Below are 20,213 nucleotides of genomic sequence, written 5' to 3' on the forward strand. Positions count from 1 at the left end.
AGTATTTGTTGGATTGCTTTAAAACATGATAGTCGTGATCCTAGGGTTGTTTTCTGTCAGATGTGTAAAAGTCATTATGAGATGGAGCATTTCATATTGCTGGGGTATAAGATTAATTTGGACTTGCAATGGAATTTTCTTAGTAATCATCCTGTAAGAATGCAATGTCATGTGTGTATTAGTATTTGGTATCTCTGTAAAATGGGAGCACAGTGTCATTGACACTATTGTTGAGATTGAAGCAGGCTACGTTTATCATATCACACAAAGGAAATTCTCTGAATTTTTGACGCAGATTTGTCGTTCACGACACTGTTGGTAGAAACTGTGGTTTATTCCATAGATCGATCTGCGCATGATTTATAGCCTGCACCCAAAGCTAGAGGTCCCATGTTTCGGGACAAGCACGAAAGTCAGTGTTGCTCTTTTTACAAACAAATTTGCTAATATCAGTAGAGCCACAGTTTTGCTTGAAAGCTTTATTATATTAATACACATTGCATCTACCACACAAACAAATCTTCCTTTGCTGTGTACCATGATGGTCGCGACGAGTTTAAAGTTAGTTTAAGTGGCAAGTGTTGCTAGTGCACGTTTCATTCAGCGAAATCTAATTATACTCAGCTTACACTATGCATGAAACACACGTACACTCCATGCGCTTCAATAGTTTTTTTCGATGAAGGTAGCTTTGTAAAACTTGTGCAACGAGAAGTATGTAGACATTCACAGCGAAAACCGCTGAGATCAATAGAATTTAAACTAAAGATCTAACAATTCCTTACCTGGCACTGTTTTCAGTGGAACAGTGAACATAGTTTACTGTGATACATTATTGTGAAATACATAAGTGGAGACTCTGTGGGAATAACTATTTTATCACTCGATGCGTTTTACGTATCACTCGGTGAAAGGTATTTTCATTTGTCCCTATATCCATGGCAAGCAAATGAATAAGCATTTTTAAAGTACATTTTGAACTATGGTGGTACATGAGACGAGAATTTTGGCTATTGTTAGATTTATAGTCTCCTAGGCAACCAACCTTTAAGTGGACATCCTTCAAAATACGTCATCAAATCATGGTACACGAGACGATAAGACTGGCTATTTATAGATCTATAGTCTTCTAGGTAACCAAACTTTGAGAGGACAAACTTAAAAGTACGCCAGATCGCTCCTCGGCCTTTTGGCTAAGATCATGTGTAGTATCTGTTCTTATCAGCTTAATATCTGATACGCTGCTCACCGAGCAGCTCGATATTTAACTGATTTTTGGAAATAGGCCATGGAATAGGGGCATGCTCCGTCCTGGCCACGGGTCGACCCGGTATTGCAGTACCTCCGGGAACGGTACACTAGAAAAAAGAAAAAAATTGAAAAAAAAAGTACGCCATAATCAATGTGTATTTGATAAATTAAAAAATTACACATGACAATGTTGTTATTGATCATCTCATAATTAATGTATTCTCTTCCCTTTATAAACCCCTCGTTCCCAATGATCAAACACTGAAGTCGCTATCTGTTTAGTCGAAATCACCCATCAACCATGACAGCCCGTTATATTTCTACCTTTGCGATAGTTGTAACAGTAATACATTGTGCGTATATTTCATTTTTCTGAAATTATCCATTTCTCGACCAATTATCGAACCAGTGTACATTAATTTTTCTTAGAAAATCAACCACTTACCATCTTGTTGGTTATACACACACACACACACACACACACACACACACATATATATATATATATATATATATATATATATATATATATATATATATATATATATATATATATATATAGCTGTTGTTATGTATTTCTCACAATAACTGTGCCGATTTAGGGTCAGTCATTTGCTTTTTTTCGTTGTTTATCATTTTAAAATCGCTTTCTCCATTATATTTCAGTGTGTCTACTGTTCAATGTACGCGCAAACACAGACTGCCAAGGTAAGATAAAAAAATCAATATTCGACATTTTATATGGTGATGTTTGTTTTGTGCAAAAAAATAGTTGGTAACGAAATGTTACTTATTTATGTTTATGAGTATGCTTATGAAAAGGAATATTGTTGCATTCTATTGTCAATGATAGATAGATATAATATCAATAACTAACTTTTAACTGGAAGAAAACAGAAAATCACAAACTGGTGAATCAAATTCTGTCTTCACCATTTGTTTTAGAGGGGTATGTGTGATCGTTTTCTCCAAATATCCACGAGTTCTAGTTTTAATTTCGAATGAAGCCAAACATAAGTGTACAATTAGGGACTGGTCAGTTTCTTTGGCCTGGGGGAGGCGGTGGATTCATGGGGGGTCACCCTGTTTATTACTTTGGCGGTAAGGGGGTCACCATGTTTTGAAATGCCAAAAAGGGGGGGGGGGTCAGTGTGTTTTTGAATTTCGAGATGGCTAATACTTGCGAAAATGCATTGTGCCAGCCACAAATTTCATCATTTAGTTGCATTTTCCAGCGCGCCCTTCGGGCGCATAAGTTTAATAGTAGTAAGACATTTTTCAGAGCCCCGCCCTAGTGCAAAACTTTAATATATATATATATATATATATATATATATATATATATATATATATATATATATACTTGTATGTTTAAAATATTTCGGCGCGCCCTTCGGGCGCATATCTTTAAAATATCAAACAACATTTTTCAGCATGACCTTCAGCTACATGACTTTTATGTATCAGATATGTATATATATTGGAGATATCTGGATGTTTAATATTTTTCGGCACGCCCTTCGGGCGCAGTAAATTAATATATCAGAGATATAATGTGAGATGTATCTTGATGTCTGTAAATTGATAGTCTGTTTTGCAAACTGTAATGATCATTATGAAATCTACAGTTCGTATGAAATGCATGCCAAGTGCCTGATACTTTTCTGTATCCTCTATGAGAATGCAGTGTTAGAAAGCAACATGCTCTTATATTTCACAATCACATTTTTCTTACAACAGTTCTGGACATCTGCTTTATGCATAAAAAGCTTGAGTGGAGTACATTCACAGCTCATTCAAAATACTGTATTCAAACTTTAGAATTGACCCTGTTAAGTTCCTATCTTACAACTGACATGACAACAATTTCATTAAAACACAGACTGACTAAATCTTTAAATTATATATATATATATATATATATATATATATATATATATATATATATATATATATATATATATATATATATATATACACTGAATTATTCAATTTATATTCCACCTTCTGTTTTACCTTTGTCGCGGGGGGGATCACCCTGTTTTGGAAAGCTGGAATAGGGGGTTCAGCCTGTTTTCGAAAGTTGGAAAGGGGGGGCGGTCAGCCACTTTTTCACGTCGGCAAAAAATAATCCACCCCCCCCCCAGCCGAAGAAACTGACCAGTCCCTTAGTGATGTGGATGGTAGTTTCTGTAATTGTATCGTGAGTAAGAGACAGAGAGGATGTGCTATCGGTAAGAGTAGAAGAACTTCGTTTTTTTTTAACATGGATGTTTATAATCTCCTTTAAACCATTACCAAAATCCACAATAGAACATGGTTGTCACCGTGCTAGTTATTGGAATATACGACCATGAATTTAGCCGATAATCAAAAGTATAGTGAGTCAGCATTTTTATTTTATGAATGGTTTTCCAATGGAAGAAAAAACTTTATTGAAGTTTATATCAAAATTGAGCACGATGGCATATTAATGTTTCAGTTCGTTGAAGTTAATTCCTTTTAACAGGCTATCCATCAAATAAAATAATAGAACCAAGCTTTCTATCAAATTCCATGTATTCCTATTGTATCAGGTGAATAATCTGTTCGTTTGCTGCGCGCACATCCTTAATGTTGAACATTTCCCGTATCTTGGTATCTCGGTGTCTATCCATCTTGTGGCTTATATCATTTTCGAAGTCGCCGAGTAAATCTCTCCTACACAAAGACGAGAGAAAAACTGTCGGCGAGGGCCCTTAAAACATTGAGGCGACTGGTTCCCACAAGTCCAATCATCACTAGTCTATGTTTGTCGGTCGGAAGCTGTCAGTTTGAGCAGTTGTATTCAGAACTACCCTGAGCTGACATGCGATCTTTACTGTGTTGATGTATTCGAGGTTCGTACAGCCTAGGGACCCGTATGTAAATGTCGAATACTATTTGCATAATAAAAAATATTTTTATTACGCATTTGAGAGATAAAATTGACTGTTAGCTACTCAGATGCATTTTTCATCGCACACCGACTCGCTTTCTGCCAAAACAGGAACTGCTCTGGCTGTGACCTTGTCTAGCGATCGTCCGATGCAATCATCGTTGTAACTCAATCATTACCTCGAACGCAAACGTGTTAGACTCAATCATTCACTTCACACAACCATACACAAAAGTACATCGTACTCACCGATAGTTTGCGAGTGAATGTTTTTTTATTTCCATTTCAACTGTGTAATAAAGGTTTGTGATACCAACTAACGTTCAGACCCTGCATAGTCAAGTTCTGCGGTCCTCTGCAAACGGCATTCACACATTGTGCTCTCGCCAGCACGCTTGTCTGTACCGTGGATGACACAGCGGTAACAGGCAGGTGAGGCAACAGCTGATTGTCTCATGAACACGATTGGGACGAGTTCCATGGCCTACTATCCGTCCTGCACGTCGACACATCACGCAACTACGTCTTCCGTCCGGATTGCGACCCATTCGATGACCAACTCATTCCACATTGGTAGGAATGAGACGTGGTGCCGTCAGATTAGTTGCTCTTGGGGGACGTTGCCGTGATGAGAAATTACCGATCAGCTGTTTGCCACTTGGGCGCAAAACATGAGCTGACGTCTGTATCTCGATCCACTTTGACCGTATCCATGAACTGATGCCATGTTGTGGAAAGCGTTCATGAGTGCCTTGTTAAGCTCGAGGTAAAACACAACTCTGTGCCACCGTGGCGATGATTGACCTGGCGTGTAGTAAGCCAGCTGTTGATCAGTCAAATCAACACCTCTGAAGCACTGATTGTACATTACGGCAACGTTCGGGCATATAACTTCAATTCGTTCAAAAGCACCGGTTCTTTTATCTTTACATCGACGCCTCACTAACGCTCGATTCGTTCATTTCTGCATTTGTGTGTCTTTCCAAGCACAAACTGTCATTGCGTCTTCTGAAATACCGAGAAACTACCACGTGGCCATCGCTCTTCGTCGTCAGCATCAGGAGGTACGACTTGTGGATCATAGTTTCTGGCAATTTTTATTTCATTGGGTAAACCTAAGGTGTACATCTTTCAAGTTCCCTTGGCAGCAATATTATGCACGTAGAGATGGTCAAACAACGGGCAGAAGTGTAATATGAGTCCATAATGACATGATGTCCTAACTCATAGTAAGGTCGAATCAGCCGGGAAACAACTTGCCCTGGTCTGTTTCCCCTGAAAACTCGGGGGTCGTCTGCAGCATATCGGGATCAAGCGGGTGATGACAGTTATCAGCGACAGCTTGACGGACTTCTTCGTTGAAAACGTGATCCGTGGCTGACTCACTGAGAGTGTAAACTCTCATTCCATATTTGTGCGGTTTTGCTGGATTGTAGACAACATTTTTTGTGCGGCCCCGGCAGGGGATGACTCCTTCATGGATTGCCAGTTCACATTGGGCTTTGGTGCATTCTGCTGTTTGCATTCACTCAATCAATGACATTTCGTACTCACAATATTCTATTCCGTTTCTCACTTATTTTTGTGGGCTGTATACATGGCATCATCATTGCAAGATTTGGCCGCATTTTTTTGACACTTTCCGAAGTCGTATGTGTCTAATTTCTTCTGTATAATTTCAATGTATTAACTTACATCGGAAAATGAAATAATGATGGCAAATAAGTGTGTAGCTTCTTTTTTATTAGTGTCAAACTTTGCATTTTGTCAGATTTCAAAATTTCGTCATGGGCCTCCCTATGTAACATGGCACAGTCGCTCGACAGCTATTCAGCTCTGGGACTATTCGCCCATAGACGAGTATACAGAAGCGAGAAATACCCCAAGTCAGGAAACAGAATGGCTATAAAAACCGCGCCATGTAACATTCCGTGTCCGATTTCACTGTGAAAATTAGCAAGTTCATCTATCATGCAACCGTCGATCGTTCCCTATCATTCTAAAAGTTCATACCTGATACTTTATCTGATTCAAAAACGCTTGTTTCGTGTGATTTTCGGCCGAATTCGACGGACACCTCGCCAAAACCTGGGGTGAGCAACATTCCGGTCACCTCTTGGTACCTCCACTTTACTGACGTTGGCGCCGCCTACCATGAGGGATGACTGGAATGTTGCTCACGCTTATGTTTTGGCCAGGTGTCTCTCGAACTCGGCCTAAAAATCACAGGAAATGAGCATTTTGTAAGCAGATGAAGTATCAGGTATGAATTTTCGTGTGATTTTCGGCCCAGTTCAGAAGACACGTCGCCAAAACATAAGGCATGAACAACCTTCCAGTCACCCCTCATGGGTACGCGGCGCTGACGTCAGTACAGTGAAGATGCCCAACGTTCACTGTGAGGTGACCGGAATATTGCTCGCGCTTATGTTTTGGCGATGTGTCCGTCGAATTCGGCCGAAAATCACACGAAACGAGCGTTTTTGAAGCAAATTAAGTACCAGGTATGAATTTTCAGAATGATAGGGAACCATCGACGGTTACATGATAGATGAACTTGCTACTTTTCACGGTAAAATCGAACGTCGAAGATGACATGGTGGTACAATCCCTATACGAAATAGCCATTTCATTTCCTGACTTGGGGTATTTCTCGCTTCTGTATACTCGTCTATGGGGCGAATAGTCTCAGAGCTGAATAGCTCTCGAGCGACTGTGAACATGGCTGTGTTACGAGCACAGTACGGCCGTGTGCTGTAGTATAAATATCGCATCAGTAGCTTGAAACAATCACGGGAAAAAGTTCTCTTGACGAAATAAAGACCGAAGCAAACATGGTCCGACCAATACAGCTGGATTTCAGGCTGCTAGCAAATTCCGAATAGCACCATCACTCCAATGAATGCTCTCATTTCGAAAACCGTCGTCGGTGTCCAGGCCGATCTTTTAATGTTCCCTCGCATTTGCCCTTCTCTTCTGTCTAGCATAACGATTAATGCATCGGGTAATGACTCTTATCAGATCGTCGTCGAATATTTGCAAAAAACCATTCGACTTCTGAAGCATCGTCTGGCAGCGGGTTGATAAGCCCCGGCTCTGGACCAATGAACTCCGGTAAAAGATCGAAATTACCAGTTTTGTAGTATATCTGTCTACGCTCTATTTCTTGTTGCATCGTGGTTTCTCACTGCCTGTAATATACAAGCGAGAGAAAGAGATGAGCTTTACGAACCCATGTTTGACGTCAGCGGCAACAGATGTGCCGACTAAGATTTCTAATGTTTGCGTACAGTGTAAACACTTTGAGGTCACACGAACGGACGCATGTTTTCCAGGCAGAGAAACAGTAAACACCGCCGATGACAAATAACATTCACTCTCACTTCATATTTCATATGTATTTCATGATTTTATTCAGATAATAAATTCATGAAATGCATTTTTTCTTTCATATGTAAATAACGAACACCCCAGGTTGCTACACATTGAGGCATTTTCTCACTTTGTCCAATATTTCAGTTTAACGTTCTCGAGAGAACAGATCGTCTGGTTATTGATAAAAACCAGATGTTCGCGTGGACCGACGGCTGAGCGAGGTCAGTGCAAACCTTAGTAGAAAGGAAGCCGTCGCCGCAGTGCCTTTTCGGATGGTTTTTCACCATTTTTTGTTGTGTGTGTCAATTAAAGATCCTTGTTCTACTCCCTAAGGCATGGTAAAATACACAGGATTCAGCTTGTCAACTCGGTGTAAACTGCATTGTTATTGTTGACAAGGGAATTGTAGTCCGGACTACAATTCAAATGTCAACAATAACAGTGCATCTTACACCCATGGGCGCTATCTTGACAAGGTAACTAGATTGTTTCAACGTGGTTTGGGGGGGGGGGGGTAGAACAAGAATTTGGAAGTGACGAACAGCACAAATAGTGAAAAAAAAACTCATCTAAAATGGCAGTTACTGGAGCTTTAAGTGATGAGCGTCCTGATCAGAAAGTAGTTTACGTCCCTAAGATTTCATTCCTACAATACATGGTACAGTAGAAGAATAAACATGACGATCATTGCAGTCTTGTTCCGCATTACATTTGCTTAATGTATTAATTTTAAAATACTCTTGGCATAGTACTTAAGCTGAAACTACACCCCTCCTGTGACCGACAGCCAGTTGAAAAAATTAAAGGGCATCCCTCTGTAGTCCACGCCTAAATTAAAATAAGATCTTGGGTATAAGGTGTGAGTAATTTGTAATTTCTATTTTGCGTTTCAAGGCATTAATATAATATCTTCAAACTAATACTAATTGTCAATATCTGCTAAAAAAAACTCTATCTCTATTTTCCTCAAGATTTTGTCATTTTGGCCGTTTCCGTTAAGTCCAAAAAAGTGCTTCATGTAGGCCTAAACCACAAAAATGTTGAAAATTGACAATGAGCCCACTTTCATTTTTTTTCTGAATTGAATGCCAGAATTGAAACGTCGACAGGCAACAGTCTGTCTCGGATTGATTTACGGATTGGGGAAAAATTAAATCCAAGACATCCATTTATATTTCAGCAGTTTCATTTTTTTCTGAATTGAATGCCAGAATTGAAACATCGACTGGCCACAGTCTGTCTCGGATTGATTTACGGATTGGGGAAAAATTAAATCTAAGACATCCATTTATATTTCAGATGAGGAAAAATGCCAAACATTGCGTTTAAATATTGGTGTTTGTGCATGGAAGAGTACGGTAAAATAAAATAGAGACGAGGATAATTGCTGATTCAGTTCTTCCCCAAATAGATGTTTTTAAATAGATGTTTTTAACAGTAGACTCGGGTAGAAGATAAACGAAGGCAAAAATGTGTTTCTGGACTGTTTTCTAAACAAGGGGGCGACAACACCCGTCAGTCTTTCCACTGTCATATAGCTAATAGTTAATGTTCATCTGTCTTGAAAATTGCTCTCCCCGCAGCATTGATGGACATTGTATTTTCATATATTTCCATCTTGTGACTTGTCGTCAAGTTGACCTCTGTTACACAAAGACTGAAAAGGACCAATGCTTTAAATAGATATGTGCATTGACCAGAAACATTTTTTGCCATTGAGTTGATTTCCACGCGTTAAACATGACGACAACCGTGCTATACGAAAAATATGCTATAACAGCCCTGGGGTCTTTGTCGGAGGTCTTTGAATGACGCGACCACGTGACAGAAGTAGACGAATGACATGAGTTGTATAAGGACATCATACGAGTTGAGAATTCCAATGGCTATCTACACTCATGCATTAACATTCTTTAATTAACAGTAAAATCTAGGGGAAATTATTGATTCTTGTGGTGAATTGAGATTCATACTTCTTCCGTAGTGACCTGATTTCACGGGAAACTCTGAGTATTAATATATATCATGTTGAGAGAATTTTGCGATTTTTGGGCGAGGAATGATAGATATGTAATATCTAAAAAGGACGGACCAGCCATGGCTATATACGATGTGGCATCAGGAACCATGTAATATAGTGATGTGTCGAGGGCACGGGTTCGGAACGGTGTAAAGCAATGCGGCGACCACAGGTGTACGGTTTTGTAACATAGTGAGAAAATGGAGCCCACCATTGGTGTACAGTGTTGCATCAAGAACTAGTTTATTAACTGCAAGCAGTGTCGCGAGTAACGGCCTCGTCGCGTCCGTGCCCCGCAACACAGTGTAATTTGTGTGAATCTATTTTTTTATATTCTATATATATTTGAGACACCTTTTTTAAGGTTTGACGCCAAGCCTTTCTGGGAGAAAGAATGATGTCAAATTATTATCATTTGTCTCGGTTGCAGTAAATCTACCTTCTAGTAAGCTTAATTCGCCAGATTTCATGCTTTGAGATAAAGAAAGACTCCGACTTGCTCGTGAATGAGATACTCTGTGATCGAAACCCGGAGTAAACTGACAAATGAACAGAAATAAGTGTGTTTTTATTATAATATTGTGGTTATATATCATATATCAATATCATATATGTGTGATAGTGTAATATTCTATCCTGGTTATGTTTAAAGTTTGAATGGAGTTGTCACAATAGGGAAATAATGGGAAACACTGATTAATATTCAACAATGTAGTTACAAGGGGGTGGAGCAATATTAAAGAATTAATTTATTTAACAGGCACTGATCTATTGACGTCAACCCCTAGGGTGACAAACATCGTGAAAATTCACCGAGCAACCAAATGCTATCTCTGCTTGCTTGTTGACTACAACAAACGCTGTGCTTGCTCAGTGCCTAGTCAGTTAATCTTGAGTGGCATTTCATTGTATACTTGTGAATTTTCCACAAGTTTTGATGGTCACTCTAAGGAACCGTTGTCAATCATTTGAGTGGTATCTCATGTCATTAACATAACTGCTTCATGTACAAGCCAATATTTTTGGGGGCATTATTTTTTTTCCTACATGTTCCACTGGATATTATTATTTTTCCATTGTGAATCCTGGCATTTTTTTTTGCATTCATCTTTCAAAGATTTTTTAAATTGCAGCGATGTTGCAGAATCAATCTGTTTGTCATACATCAACAGACTTGTACATAAGTGCAAAGTTCATGAAGAAACTAAACTTTAATCGGAATAACATGGCACACTGACTTAACATGGGTCGATCAAAGGTAGATGTGTATATTGAAATTATCAAAAATTGAAATTATCAAATGCTATTTTTCACTTGTATATATTTCATTTCATTTTGGGGATTGACTTTGTATAGGTCATTCACACCTGTTTCAGTCATCCTATCCTTTGCATCTGTACTTTGTATATTTGCCGTGGATGAATAAAATAAATAAATAAAGATAAAATATTTTGATCAATCACTTGCCTTCTCTGGATTGCGTTATCAGCAATAAAATGGCAGTGAATCAATATGATAAAAGTTTATGAGGATTCAACAGTTTGGTAGTAAGCTTTTTAACCAAATTTAAGGAACAGATATAATAACAATAGAACAGGGATTTGAATCCGACAAAGAACCAATACTTTGAAAATGCAAGGACACGAAAACATCCAAAGCAAGACCCAGAAAACAAAAACCTGGTCTTGTCAAGGGAGTTGTTTTGCACAAACAAACCAGTCAATCACAAACCTTAGGGCGACATCAGACTGCTCAACGGTTAAGGAAAAAAAGAATTGTATCTGGTTGTGGCTTTTATCCCAAATGGGGTTCGCGCATTTCTTGTTCGCTCCAGTCAGTCAGTCTTCTTTCAAAACATGTATAGTTCATTATTTGCTTAGTATTAAGGTTCTTGGAATACACCATCTTGCGACTTGCTATACAAAGCTGGGAAGGGTTGACGCTAAAACAAATGGTCGACAAATTTTACTGAATCACGAACTTTCAATTCCACTGTAATGTATGCATGTTCGACATCTCGGATCAAATTTGCACGCCATAGGCAGTGATACTGGATTAGCATAAAATGATGTGAACTGGACAAAATGGTGGGATATCGCTTCATTCACGACCTGAAAAAACCTTAGATGACATATTGCCCATAGGTTATATGGACCACTTAGGCATCTACAATTGAATGCATAGAGCTACAATAGTAGAGTTTCGCAAGCAGATGGTTGTGTCACATAATACATAAATAAATTAATTGAGGTTTAAAATTAAGGACTTACAATAAATTTTGTTTGAATTTCTAACCAACAGACAAACCAAGCAGCAAGTATGAAGAAGTAAATCAAAATTGTCCACATGGTTCAAAGGACAGGTTGGTCAAACACTGCTGTTGCACTTACATATGCATACATTGTACATGCACATGTATAATAACCTGAAAACACACAGTTAGAGGTTATAACAGCGAGCGGATATAGACCTCTAAGAGGAAAATTAGCATATATGGCGGGAAATAATCACCGAGGCGAGGTTATTGTTTCACCCAAATATGCTAATTTTCCTCTGAGAGGTCTTATTTACGCACCAAATACCCGAGCGAACAGTTATAGACTCATAACAATATGTTAAAGTTTAATAAAAGTTGAAAATATGGTTCTTGTAAACGAGTTAAATAAATCATGTCTCATTGTTTACTGTTCTGGAACACGTACGCTGCGCGTTCAATCTCGGTCTTGAATCTCTAAATGCGCGCGACTTCATTCCACAACCAGCAATTCAAGAATTATGTTCTATTTTCTTTTCAACTTGTTCCATTTTGGTTATTTTTGTAATTATTCACCCTCTAAGGCCTCGGTTTTCTTGGGTCTTCTAGTTCAGAATATAAAACCTGCGTTCAGCCTATCAGGAGGCTGGATTCATACCAAGCATATCATAATGAGAATTACCATCTAAAGTGTAAATGTGACTAAAGTAGACCATTTTCAAAACCACGCGAGATCTGCCGAGATCACAGGCAACTAGACAATTTACAGGACATTTTACGGGACACAAAGCAAACTGCACATCGCCCACTGCGTTCAATACAGGACAAAAGTTACAATATTTGTTACAGTTCGCACCAATATTATCATATAAAATCAAATTTCCTGTACACATTTGCACTTTCAACCACCTGAGTCTAATCAAGAACATTAATAGCAATAATCAAGCTTCTATAATTGCACAGATTTAGTTAGTGTTGTAGGCCTACTCGGAAAATATTATTCACAGTTTCCTCATGGACAACCATGTATAGTGAATCAACATTTTCAGTGCAATTCCATATATGCACTTGTAACCACCCTATTCCAATCAAGTCCATTTATCATTTAAGAAACATCTATAAATGGCCATATATTGCTAGGTTTACGTTGAAAAAATATTATACATACTGCGATGCATAGTGAATCAACATTATCAATGAAATAAAAAAATCAAATTTTGTGTATACTTATGCACTTTTTACATGCCACTTCAAGCAGAGTAGATTGACATGCATTATCAAACATAATTAATATTGTGGGTTCGAGTCTCAGTTGAAACCATCGTATTTATTGAAAGGATTTCATATTTTAGGATGAAGCACTGCCAGGTATATCAGCCACATTTTGCCTTCTAATGGTTGCGCAGAAAATGATGACTCCCTTCAAAACGCATGCGTGTAATTTCATTAGACCCTTCAAAAATGCTTGCGCAAAAATTGTCACCCACCTGTAATTTTTGTCCAATCCCTTTGAGGAAATTTCAAAATTATAGCAAGTCAGGGGGTAATTGGATACACTGTGAGTTTGTTAGAGAGGGCATTTGAAAAAATACTTGAACATTTGTTGGATTCGATCGCCCCTCCGCAGAGGTATTTTTGAAAGCAGCTTTACTCAAGCAATGGGGGGTCGGAAATGAATTTTTTGTCATCTCAAAAGAGGGGTTCATTAATTTTTTGGTGCAATGGGTAGAGGTTCACTTATTTTGACTAATGCACAGGAGGATTTCGCTGGCCCACCCTCGGTCATAATAACTGAAAAGTTCCTTATATAGAGCTATGCTGTGATGGCTTCTTGTTGTCTCGTTTCAGCAGTACAACACGCCGAGTGCTGAATTCGAAACCAGAAGAGTGTATTTTGTTTATGACAAAATATTTCGACGTAGGATTGAACAACGAGTTTTTCACCAATGGAGTACCTTGTCCTACAAACATCAAAGACAGACTTGTAGAAACTGAACAACTGACTGCTGTGAAAAACTTCACCGTGTACTTCGCAACAACGGGGTTCCTAGGTGACACAAAGTCATCACTGATGTTTGCCATACAGAAAGGTGTCCTGGACAACAATCCTGGTATTGAACAGGTAAAACAAATGCTTTCATTGAACAATTAAAATCTGGCGTTTCTTTTGGTAAACGTAATAAAGGCAAACACAGATTATTGAAGTTAGGGTGGGCCAAAATGTCCTCATGTTTTGGAAAATAAATACAATTGTGATTAAGTAGAACAACCAATACTATGTCTAAAAAGGAATTACAATTGAGTGGCCGAAATGTTCTAATGGAGCTCGATAATTAATTTCACACATGAGCACGTATCTTGCAATGTACAAGCTGTCCTTAAATTATTTCTGGTACTTACACAATCTTTTATAATGGACTTTTCTCTTGGCACCTCTCAGTTTTAACGTTTCCAATGGATAATGAGCATTAAAGAAAATTACTCAATATTGGATTTTTTTTTAAATTTTGTTCTAATTTTTTAAAATGTCTATCAAATGCACAAACACAACACTGATAAGCTTTGGACGCATTTAGGAGAGTTAACAGGTGTAAAAAGTTCTTCGCAGTCAACCATATTAAAAGTAAACAACACAGAATTTACTGACCCTGAGCCCATTGAAAGTGCATTTAATGACTTTTTTGTAAATGTTTCAAAGAATTATGTCTCTTCTGATAATATAAATAATCAATGTATTGATGATAAACATATGAAGTTAAAACACCATGTACATCAACACTGTCATCAAGTAAATAAATTTAAAATAACATATATGAAACCATAATTTGTAACTTGGTGTTTGAAGGAATTATGCAAGGACAAGGCGACTGGATTAGACAATCTGAGTGCCAAAATGCTTAAATTATCTGCTACTATCATTGCTACCTCACTATGCAAAATGTTCAAGCTTAGTGTAAATCTGGTATATTTCCTGATCAATGGAAAGTAGCCCGAGTTGTTCCCTTGCTCAACTCTGGTTCAAAACAAGACCTCGTAATTACAGACCAGTTTCGATACTACCAATTGTCTCCAAAATTATTGAAAAGCATTTGCACATTCAGTTGTACAAGCATATCAAGCCGCTATTGAACAATTCTCTATCAGGATTTAGAGAGCATCATAGTGCGAAACAGCCTTGATTAAACTTAGCACCATGTGGCTAAAAGCTATGGAGAATGGAAATATTATGGAGTAGTGTTTTTCGATCTTAAGAAGGCTTTTGATCTGGTTGATCATCGTGTATTGTTAGAAAATTATCAATTGACAGGTGCGATGGTACATCTCTTCGGTGATTTAAAGCTTACCTGCAAAATCGCATGCATTTTACTCTAGAAAGCAACATATTTTGACTGGCGTTCCGCAAGGTAGTATACTTGGGCCTTTACTTTTTATCATTTACATAAATGATTTGCCACTTTATATTGACAATAACATTGACATGTACGCAGCTGATTCAACCATAACTACCAGTGCAAAATGTATTCAAGAAATTGAGACAACTTTGAACTCTGACTTAAATAATGTTCATAATTGGTGTAAGAATAATAGAATGGCCATCAATTGTTACAAGACAAAGACAATGATTGTAACAACGCAACAAAAACGTAGACATTTGAATAAACAAACTTTAGACTGTAATCTGGGTGAAACGGAATTGAAAGCAGTACACTGTGTAAAGATTCTTGGTACGCTTGACGATGAAAATCTTTCATGGAAGCAGCACTGTGACAAGATTTTTAAAAAAGTAAATAGTAGTATTGCTTTGCTCAAGAGATTAAGACGGTTTTTACCTTTGAATATAAGAAAACGTCTTTATAATAGCTATATTTTACCACACTTGGATTACTGTTGTCATTTTTGGGAAGCATCACCGTTTGTGAAAGGGTTGCATTAGATTCAGAAACGTGACATCAGAGTGATGTGTGATGCAAGGTATAATGATTCAATCGAGCATTTATTTAAAACAATGCATATAATGCCATTACCAGATAGAATAGTTTATAAGAATGTTTGTATGGTTTTTAAATGTTTAAATAATCTTGCATCGCAATATATGACAAGTCTTTATACCGAAATTGATCATAAAAGAATTACAAGATCTGAGATGCAAAAATTGTTAGTGGTTCCTGCAACAAATAGGATTTTTATCGAAAAGGATTTACTGTAAATAGTGCCAATCAGTGGAATAATGTCGATTTAAATATAAGATCTAGTAACTCATTGAACAGTTTTAAAACTGCTTACCTTAAAGCTTATAGGGGATAATTTTAGTGTTTATGAGTTTCAGTCTTCTTGTCAAATTGTTTTTGTCATCTAGTGTGATTGTGCATATATTTTCTCTTGTGTGCAGGTTCACTCCTGGCCACTTTTTTCTGCGCATTGTATTGTGCTAGCTTTGTTTGTCATGTTTCATGTTGTTCTGCTTTGTATCAGTTTGTATGTTCACCTGAGGGCCCAGGGGAAGATAAGCATCTTTACTGAAGCTTACCAGGCTACCCTCGTTAAGCAAGGTTTAATAAAATAATAAAATACAATAAAACACGCACCCGGGACTAATCTGAATTCTGTCTTCACCAGTAATTTTTCAAAATTAAACGCTTTAAGCTACATTTTAGATTGTTGGTGAACAGAAGGGAATACACTGTTTACTTGCCGTAAATACGGTATGTGTACCAGCTATACAGATAGCAACTTCACTTGGTGAATACATGGTTTACTATTTGTATAGTGAAAACATTCTTTTGTATCTATACTGAAAGAAAATGGCCCTTTGTCATCTAGATATGTCCACTCACAAACACACTAGTTTGCATGTGAACGCATGAGCTGACTTTAAGTGCATTGCTCTTTTTATTTGGTACAGGGTGAGAAGACTGGATATCCAGTGAAAGAATGTGGGATATGTAAAGCAGATATCTTCTCAAATAACTGGATTATATACAGATGTCATGAATTGGATTTGAAGACAGTAAGAATTCATTTTTCCTCACTTATCACATTTGCTTCTTTGAAGACGTTAGTATGTAATCACTCTACTGTTAGCAAAATAAGACATTTCGTTTTACCGTTAGCTATGTTTAAATGGATGTCTTCGTTATACTTTATGTTTAGGTGTTCTTGTTTGCTTATGGTTTGAATTCATTGATGTATCTATATTCAACGTTCATTACCCCTGGGTGACATTTCTTTCAAAGGATTATCAAGTTTTAAGATTATTGAAAAACGTGGACTTCTAACTTAATATCAATGTACAGCATATACACAAATTCATTTGAATAGTCGGTTATGTGCTATAAATTTAATATTATTCTCGTTTTTCTCATTACAGGAATGCCCAGAACCAATTAACAAGGACATACGCTTCTGGCCACCAGAGCCAGCCTTTATAAACCGTGAAGTGTCCTATGAGTATTGCTACTACACTGAAAGCAACAATGATCCCAGACTTCTCTGCTATTTCTACTTTGTGTACAAAGATCTTGTTTAAATAGTACCGGTCTGTGTGTTTCACAAAAATCAATCAAGATGTGATTTCGAGGAAGAAGTATAGATAAAGAAGTTGATCTTTAATGATCCAGACTGTCGATATTTGAAAATTCTGATTATTGACATGGTATCATGATCCTAATTCTGCCAAGTTTCTTTGTGGTGTGTTTTTCGGTTTAATTATAAACCATTACGGAATAAATAACTTGTACAATGTCATATTTCTCAAAATTGTGTGATACGTATTATTTCACAGAGGAATGTAAACTGAATATACTACATCTGAAAAAAACATGTTATTCAAGATATAGAAATATCACAAAGTAATGAAACAGAGACTGAAAATTTGACTGAAAATGAAAAAGTTGGGAAACTTAGTTTAAGTTAAAATCTTAAGACCTACATGACTACCAAATAAAGAGGAGTAGAACTGTTTAAAATCAAAATAACACGTCCGTGAACAGACGCCCATCTTTCCTTAACATGGTATCGCTCGCCCTCTTATGTCAAGAGAACCATCTTAGTGTAGTACTACTTTCATTATTTTTAATCTGAAAAAACATGTTATTCAAGATATAGAAATATCACAAAGTAATGAAACAGAGACTGAAAATTTGACTGAAAATGAAAAAGTTGGGAAACTTAGTATAAGTCAAAATCTTAAGAACTACATGACTATCAAATAAAGAGGAGTAGAACTGTTTAAAAATCAAAATAACATGTCCGTGAACAGACGCCCATCTTTCCTTAACATGGTATCGCTGGCCCTCTTATGTCAAGAGAACCATCTTAGTGTAGTACTACTTTCATTATTTTTAATCTGAAAAAACATGTTATTCAAGATATAGAAATATCACAAAGTAATGAAACAGAGACTGAAAATTTGACTGAAAATGAAAAAGTTGGGAAACTTAGTATAAGTCAAAATCTTAAGAACTACATGACTATCAAATAAAGAGGAGTAGAACTGTTTAAAAATCAAAATAACATGTCCGTGAACAGACGCCCATCTTTCCTTAACATGGTATCGCTGGCCCTCTTATGTCAAGAGAACCATCTTAGTGTAGTACTACTTTCATTATTTCTAATTGCTCTGTGGGTATCTGGGACTAGAACTAATCAGTTGGAAACCCAATCGTTTCGAGAATTCTTTGAATTCACTGCAATGAATGGCATGTTGTTAGCTATGATGGTTTCTGGAATTCCATGGTGAGCAAAGATGATATTCATTGCTTGGATCACAGAGCTGGCTGTTTTTCTGTGTAGTCTAGCTATTTTTGGATACTTGGAGAAGTAACCGACGAGGATAATATAGTCTTTTCCAGCAAATGTGAAGATGTCTGAACCTAATTTTTGCCATGGTCGTTCAGGGACGTCATGCTGTTGAACAGGCTCTCTTCTGCTTCTAGGCTAGAATTCCTGACAGACTTTGCAACTGGATATTGCGTCTTCAATATCCTTCCCATTATCTCTCTAGCCAAACTCTTTGATTTCTCCACTCCTTAGTGTCAAGCATACAGTTTCTCAAGTGCAAACTGATGCTCTCCTTCTAGAATGATCAGTCGGTTAAACAGGAAGAGAAGATCATCCTCTTCATATATTTCATCTCTAAGATCATAGTATGGATGTAGTGTGGGTGATAGCTTGTGTGTCGCAGGCAATCCTTTCTGTAGGTATTGTTTGATGAGTTGTGATGTCTCATCCTGCTTGGTTGTTGCTTTGTACTCATCAATTTTGTTTTGAGAAGCTGGGTAGTGTGTCATCACTGAGTGCAAATGCATGTCTAGTGATTCATCCTGTTGTGGCTTCTCACTGATGTAAGCTCTGCTTAACGTGTCAGCAATGTGCATCTGACTTCCTGGTTTATACATGAGGATGAGTTTGTATCTCAACAGTTTCAGCAGAATAAGCTGCAATCTGGTAGAGACTTTGTGTAAGTCTTTCTTCTGGATTACCTCTAGAGGCCGATAATCGGAGTGTACTGTTACTTAGATGCCGCAGATGTAGTAATGAAAATTCTATGTGGCAAACACAACAGCCAGCAGCACCTTTTCGATCTCAGCATAGCACTGATCTGTTTCACTGAGTGATCTAGAGGTGTATGAAATGGGTCGGCCATCTTGAAGAAGGCAGGCCCCTACGCCACTCTGGCTGGCGTCTGCTTGGATTGTGAGGGGCTTGTGCTCACCACAGAACTTCAGCACTACGTTGTAACTGAGGATTTCCTTTATCTTTGACACTGCTCTTTTTTGTTGTTTTCCCCCATGACCATGGCACTCCATCCTTTACAGGCTGTCTTAGTGGCTCTGTCAGCTGAGCTTTGTGTGGGATGAAGGCGGACAGGTAATTGATTATGCCTAGGAATTGTTGCAACTCCTGTTTGTTTTGTGGTTTAGGCATATCTTTTATGGCTCTGATTTTGTTTTCATCAGGCTGTATTCCATCTGCAGATATTTTCATGCCATGGTACACCACTTCGTTCTTTTTGAACTTTATCTTTCCAAAGTTGAACTTTACACAATTTTCCTGAGTTCACTTCAGTACTTTGGTGAGTGCTATGTCATGTTCTTGCTCCGTCTCAGTGGCTACTAGCATGTAATCAGCAATTATGTTGACATTTTCAATGTCACCAAATACCTAGAAGTTTTTTTTCTGCGGGACTTCACTAGCACTGGAAATACCAAAGGGCATGCCCTTAAATCGATATCTGTCACAGGGAGTCTGAAATGTGGTCAGGTCACTTGAGTCTTCATCAAGTTCCATCTGCCAGAAAGCCCATGACTGGTCGAAAATAATGAAGAACTTTGGCTTGCCTAGTTTGGAAATTATTTCTTGGAGAGTTGGTATCATGTCATGCTCACGCTTTATGT

At 37.7% G+C, this 20,213-nt stretch overlaps 1 protein-coding gene and 1 non-coding gene across 3 annotated transcripts; both read left to right on the forward strand.

The window, feature by feature from the left end:
- Positions 1-1,173: 1,173 nt before the first annotated feature.
- On the forward strand, positions 1,174-1,364 carry LOC139152411 (U2 spliceosomal RNA). Its single transcript, XR_011556629.1, has one exon. It is a non-coding gene; the product is annotated as a U2 spliceosomal RNA (small nuclear RNA).
- Positions 1,365-1,527: 163 nt separating this feature from the next.
- Positions 1,528-17,574, forward strand: LOC139152323 (uncharacterized). Of its 2 annotated transcripts, none has more exons than XM_070725465.1 (6): positions 1,528-1,604; positions 1,918-1,959; positions 11,865-11,925; positions 13,666-13,939; positions 16,721-16,825; positions 17,186-17,574. In XM_070725465.1, exons 1-6 carry the CDS (start codon positions 1,553-1,555, stop codon positions 17,342-17,344), a joined length of 693 nt encoding a protein of 230 aa, XP_070581566.1. In that variant the 5' UTR covers positions 1,528-1,552; the 3' UTR covers positions 17,345-17,574. The 2 variants fall into 2 exon arrangements, with proteins under 2 accessions (XP_070581566.1, XP_070581567.1); XM_070725466.1 differs by having other exon boundaries at positions 13,669-13,939.
- Positions 17,575-20,213: the final 2,639 nt, after the last annotated feature.

This window comes from Ptychodera flava, chromosome 15 (assembly GCF_041260155.1).
Source record: "Ptychodera flava strain L36383 chromosome 15, AS_Pfla_20210202, whole genome shotgun sequence".
Classification (NCBI taxonomy): Eukaryota; Metazoa; Hemichordata; class Enteropneusta; family Ptychoderidae; genus Ptychodera; species Ptychodera flava.

Excerpts from the sequence above, each read along its gene's own strand:
- LOC139152323 (XM_070725465.1), top strand. The coding sequence starts at position 1,553 with ATGACAGCCCGTTATATTTCTACCTTTGCGATAGTTGTAACAGTAATA. Across the intron at positions 1,605-1,917 it reads AGTTGTAACAGTAATACATT|TGTGTCTACTGTTCAATGTA; the intron begins GTGCGTATATTT and ends ATTATATTTCAG. Across the intron at positions 11,926-13,665 it reads CCACATGGTTCAAAGGACAG|CAGTACAACACGCCGAGTGC; the intron begins GTTGGTCAAACA and ends GTCTCGTTTCAG.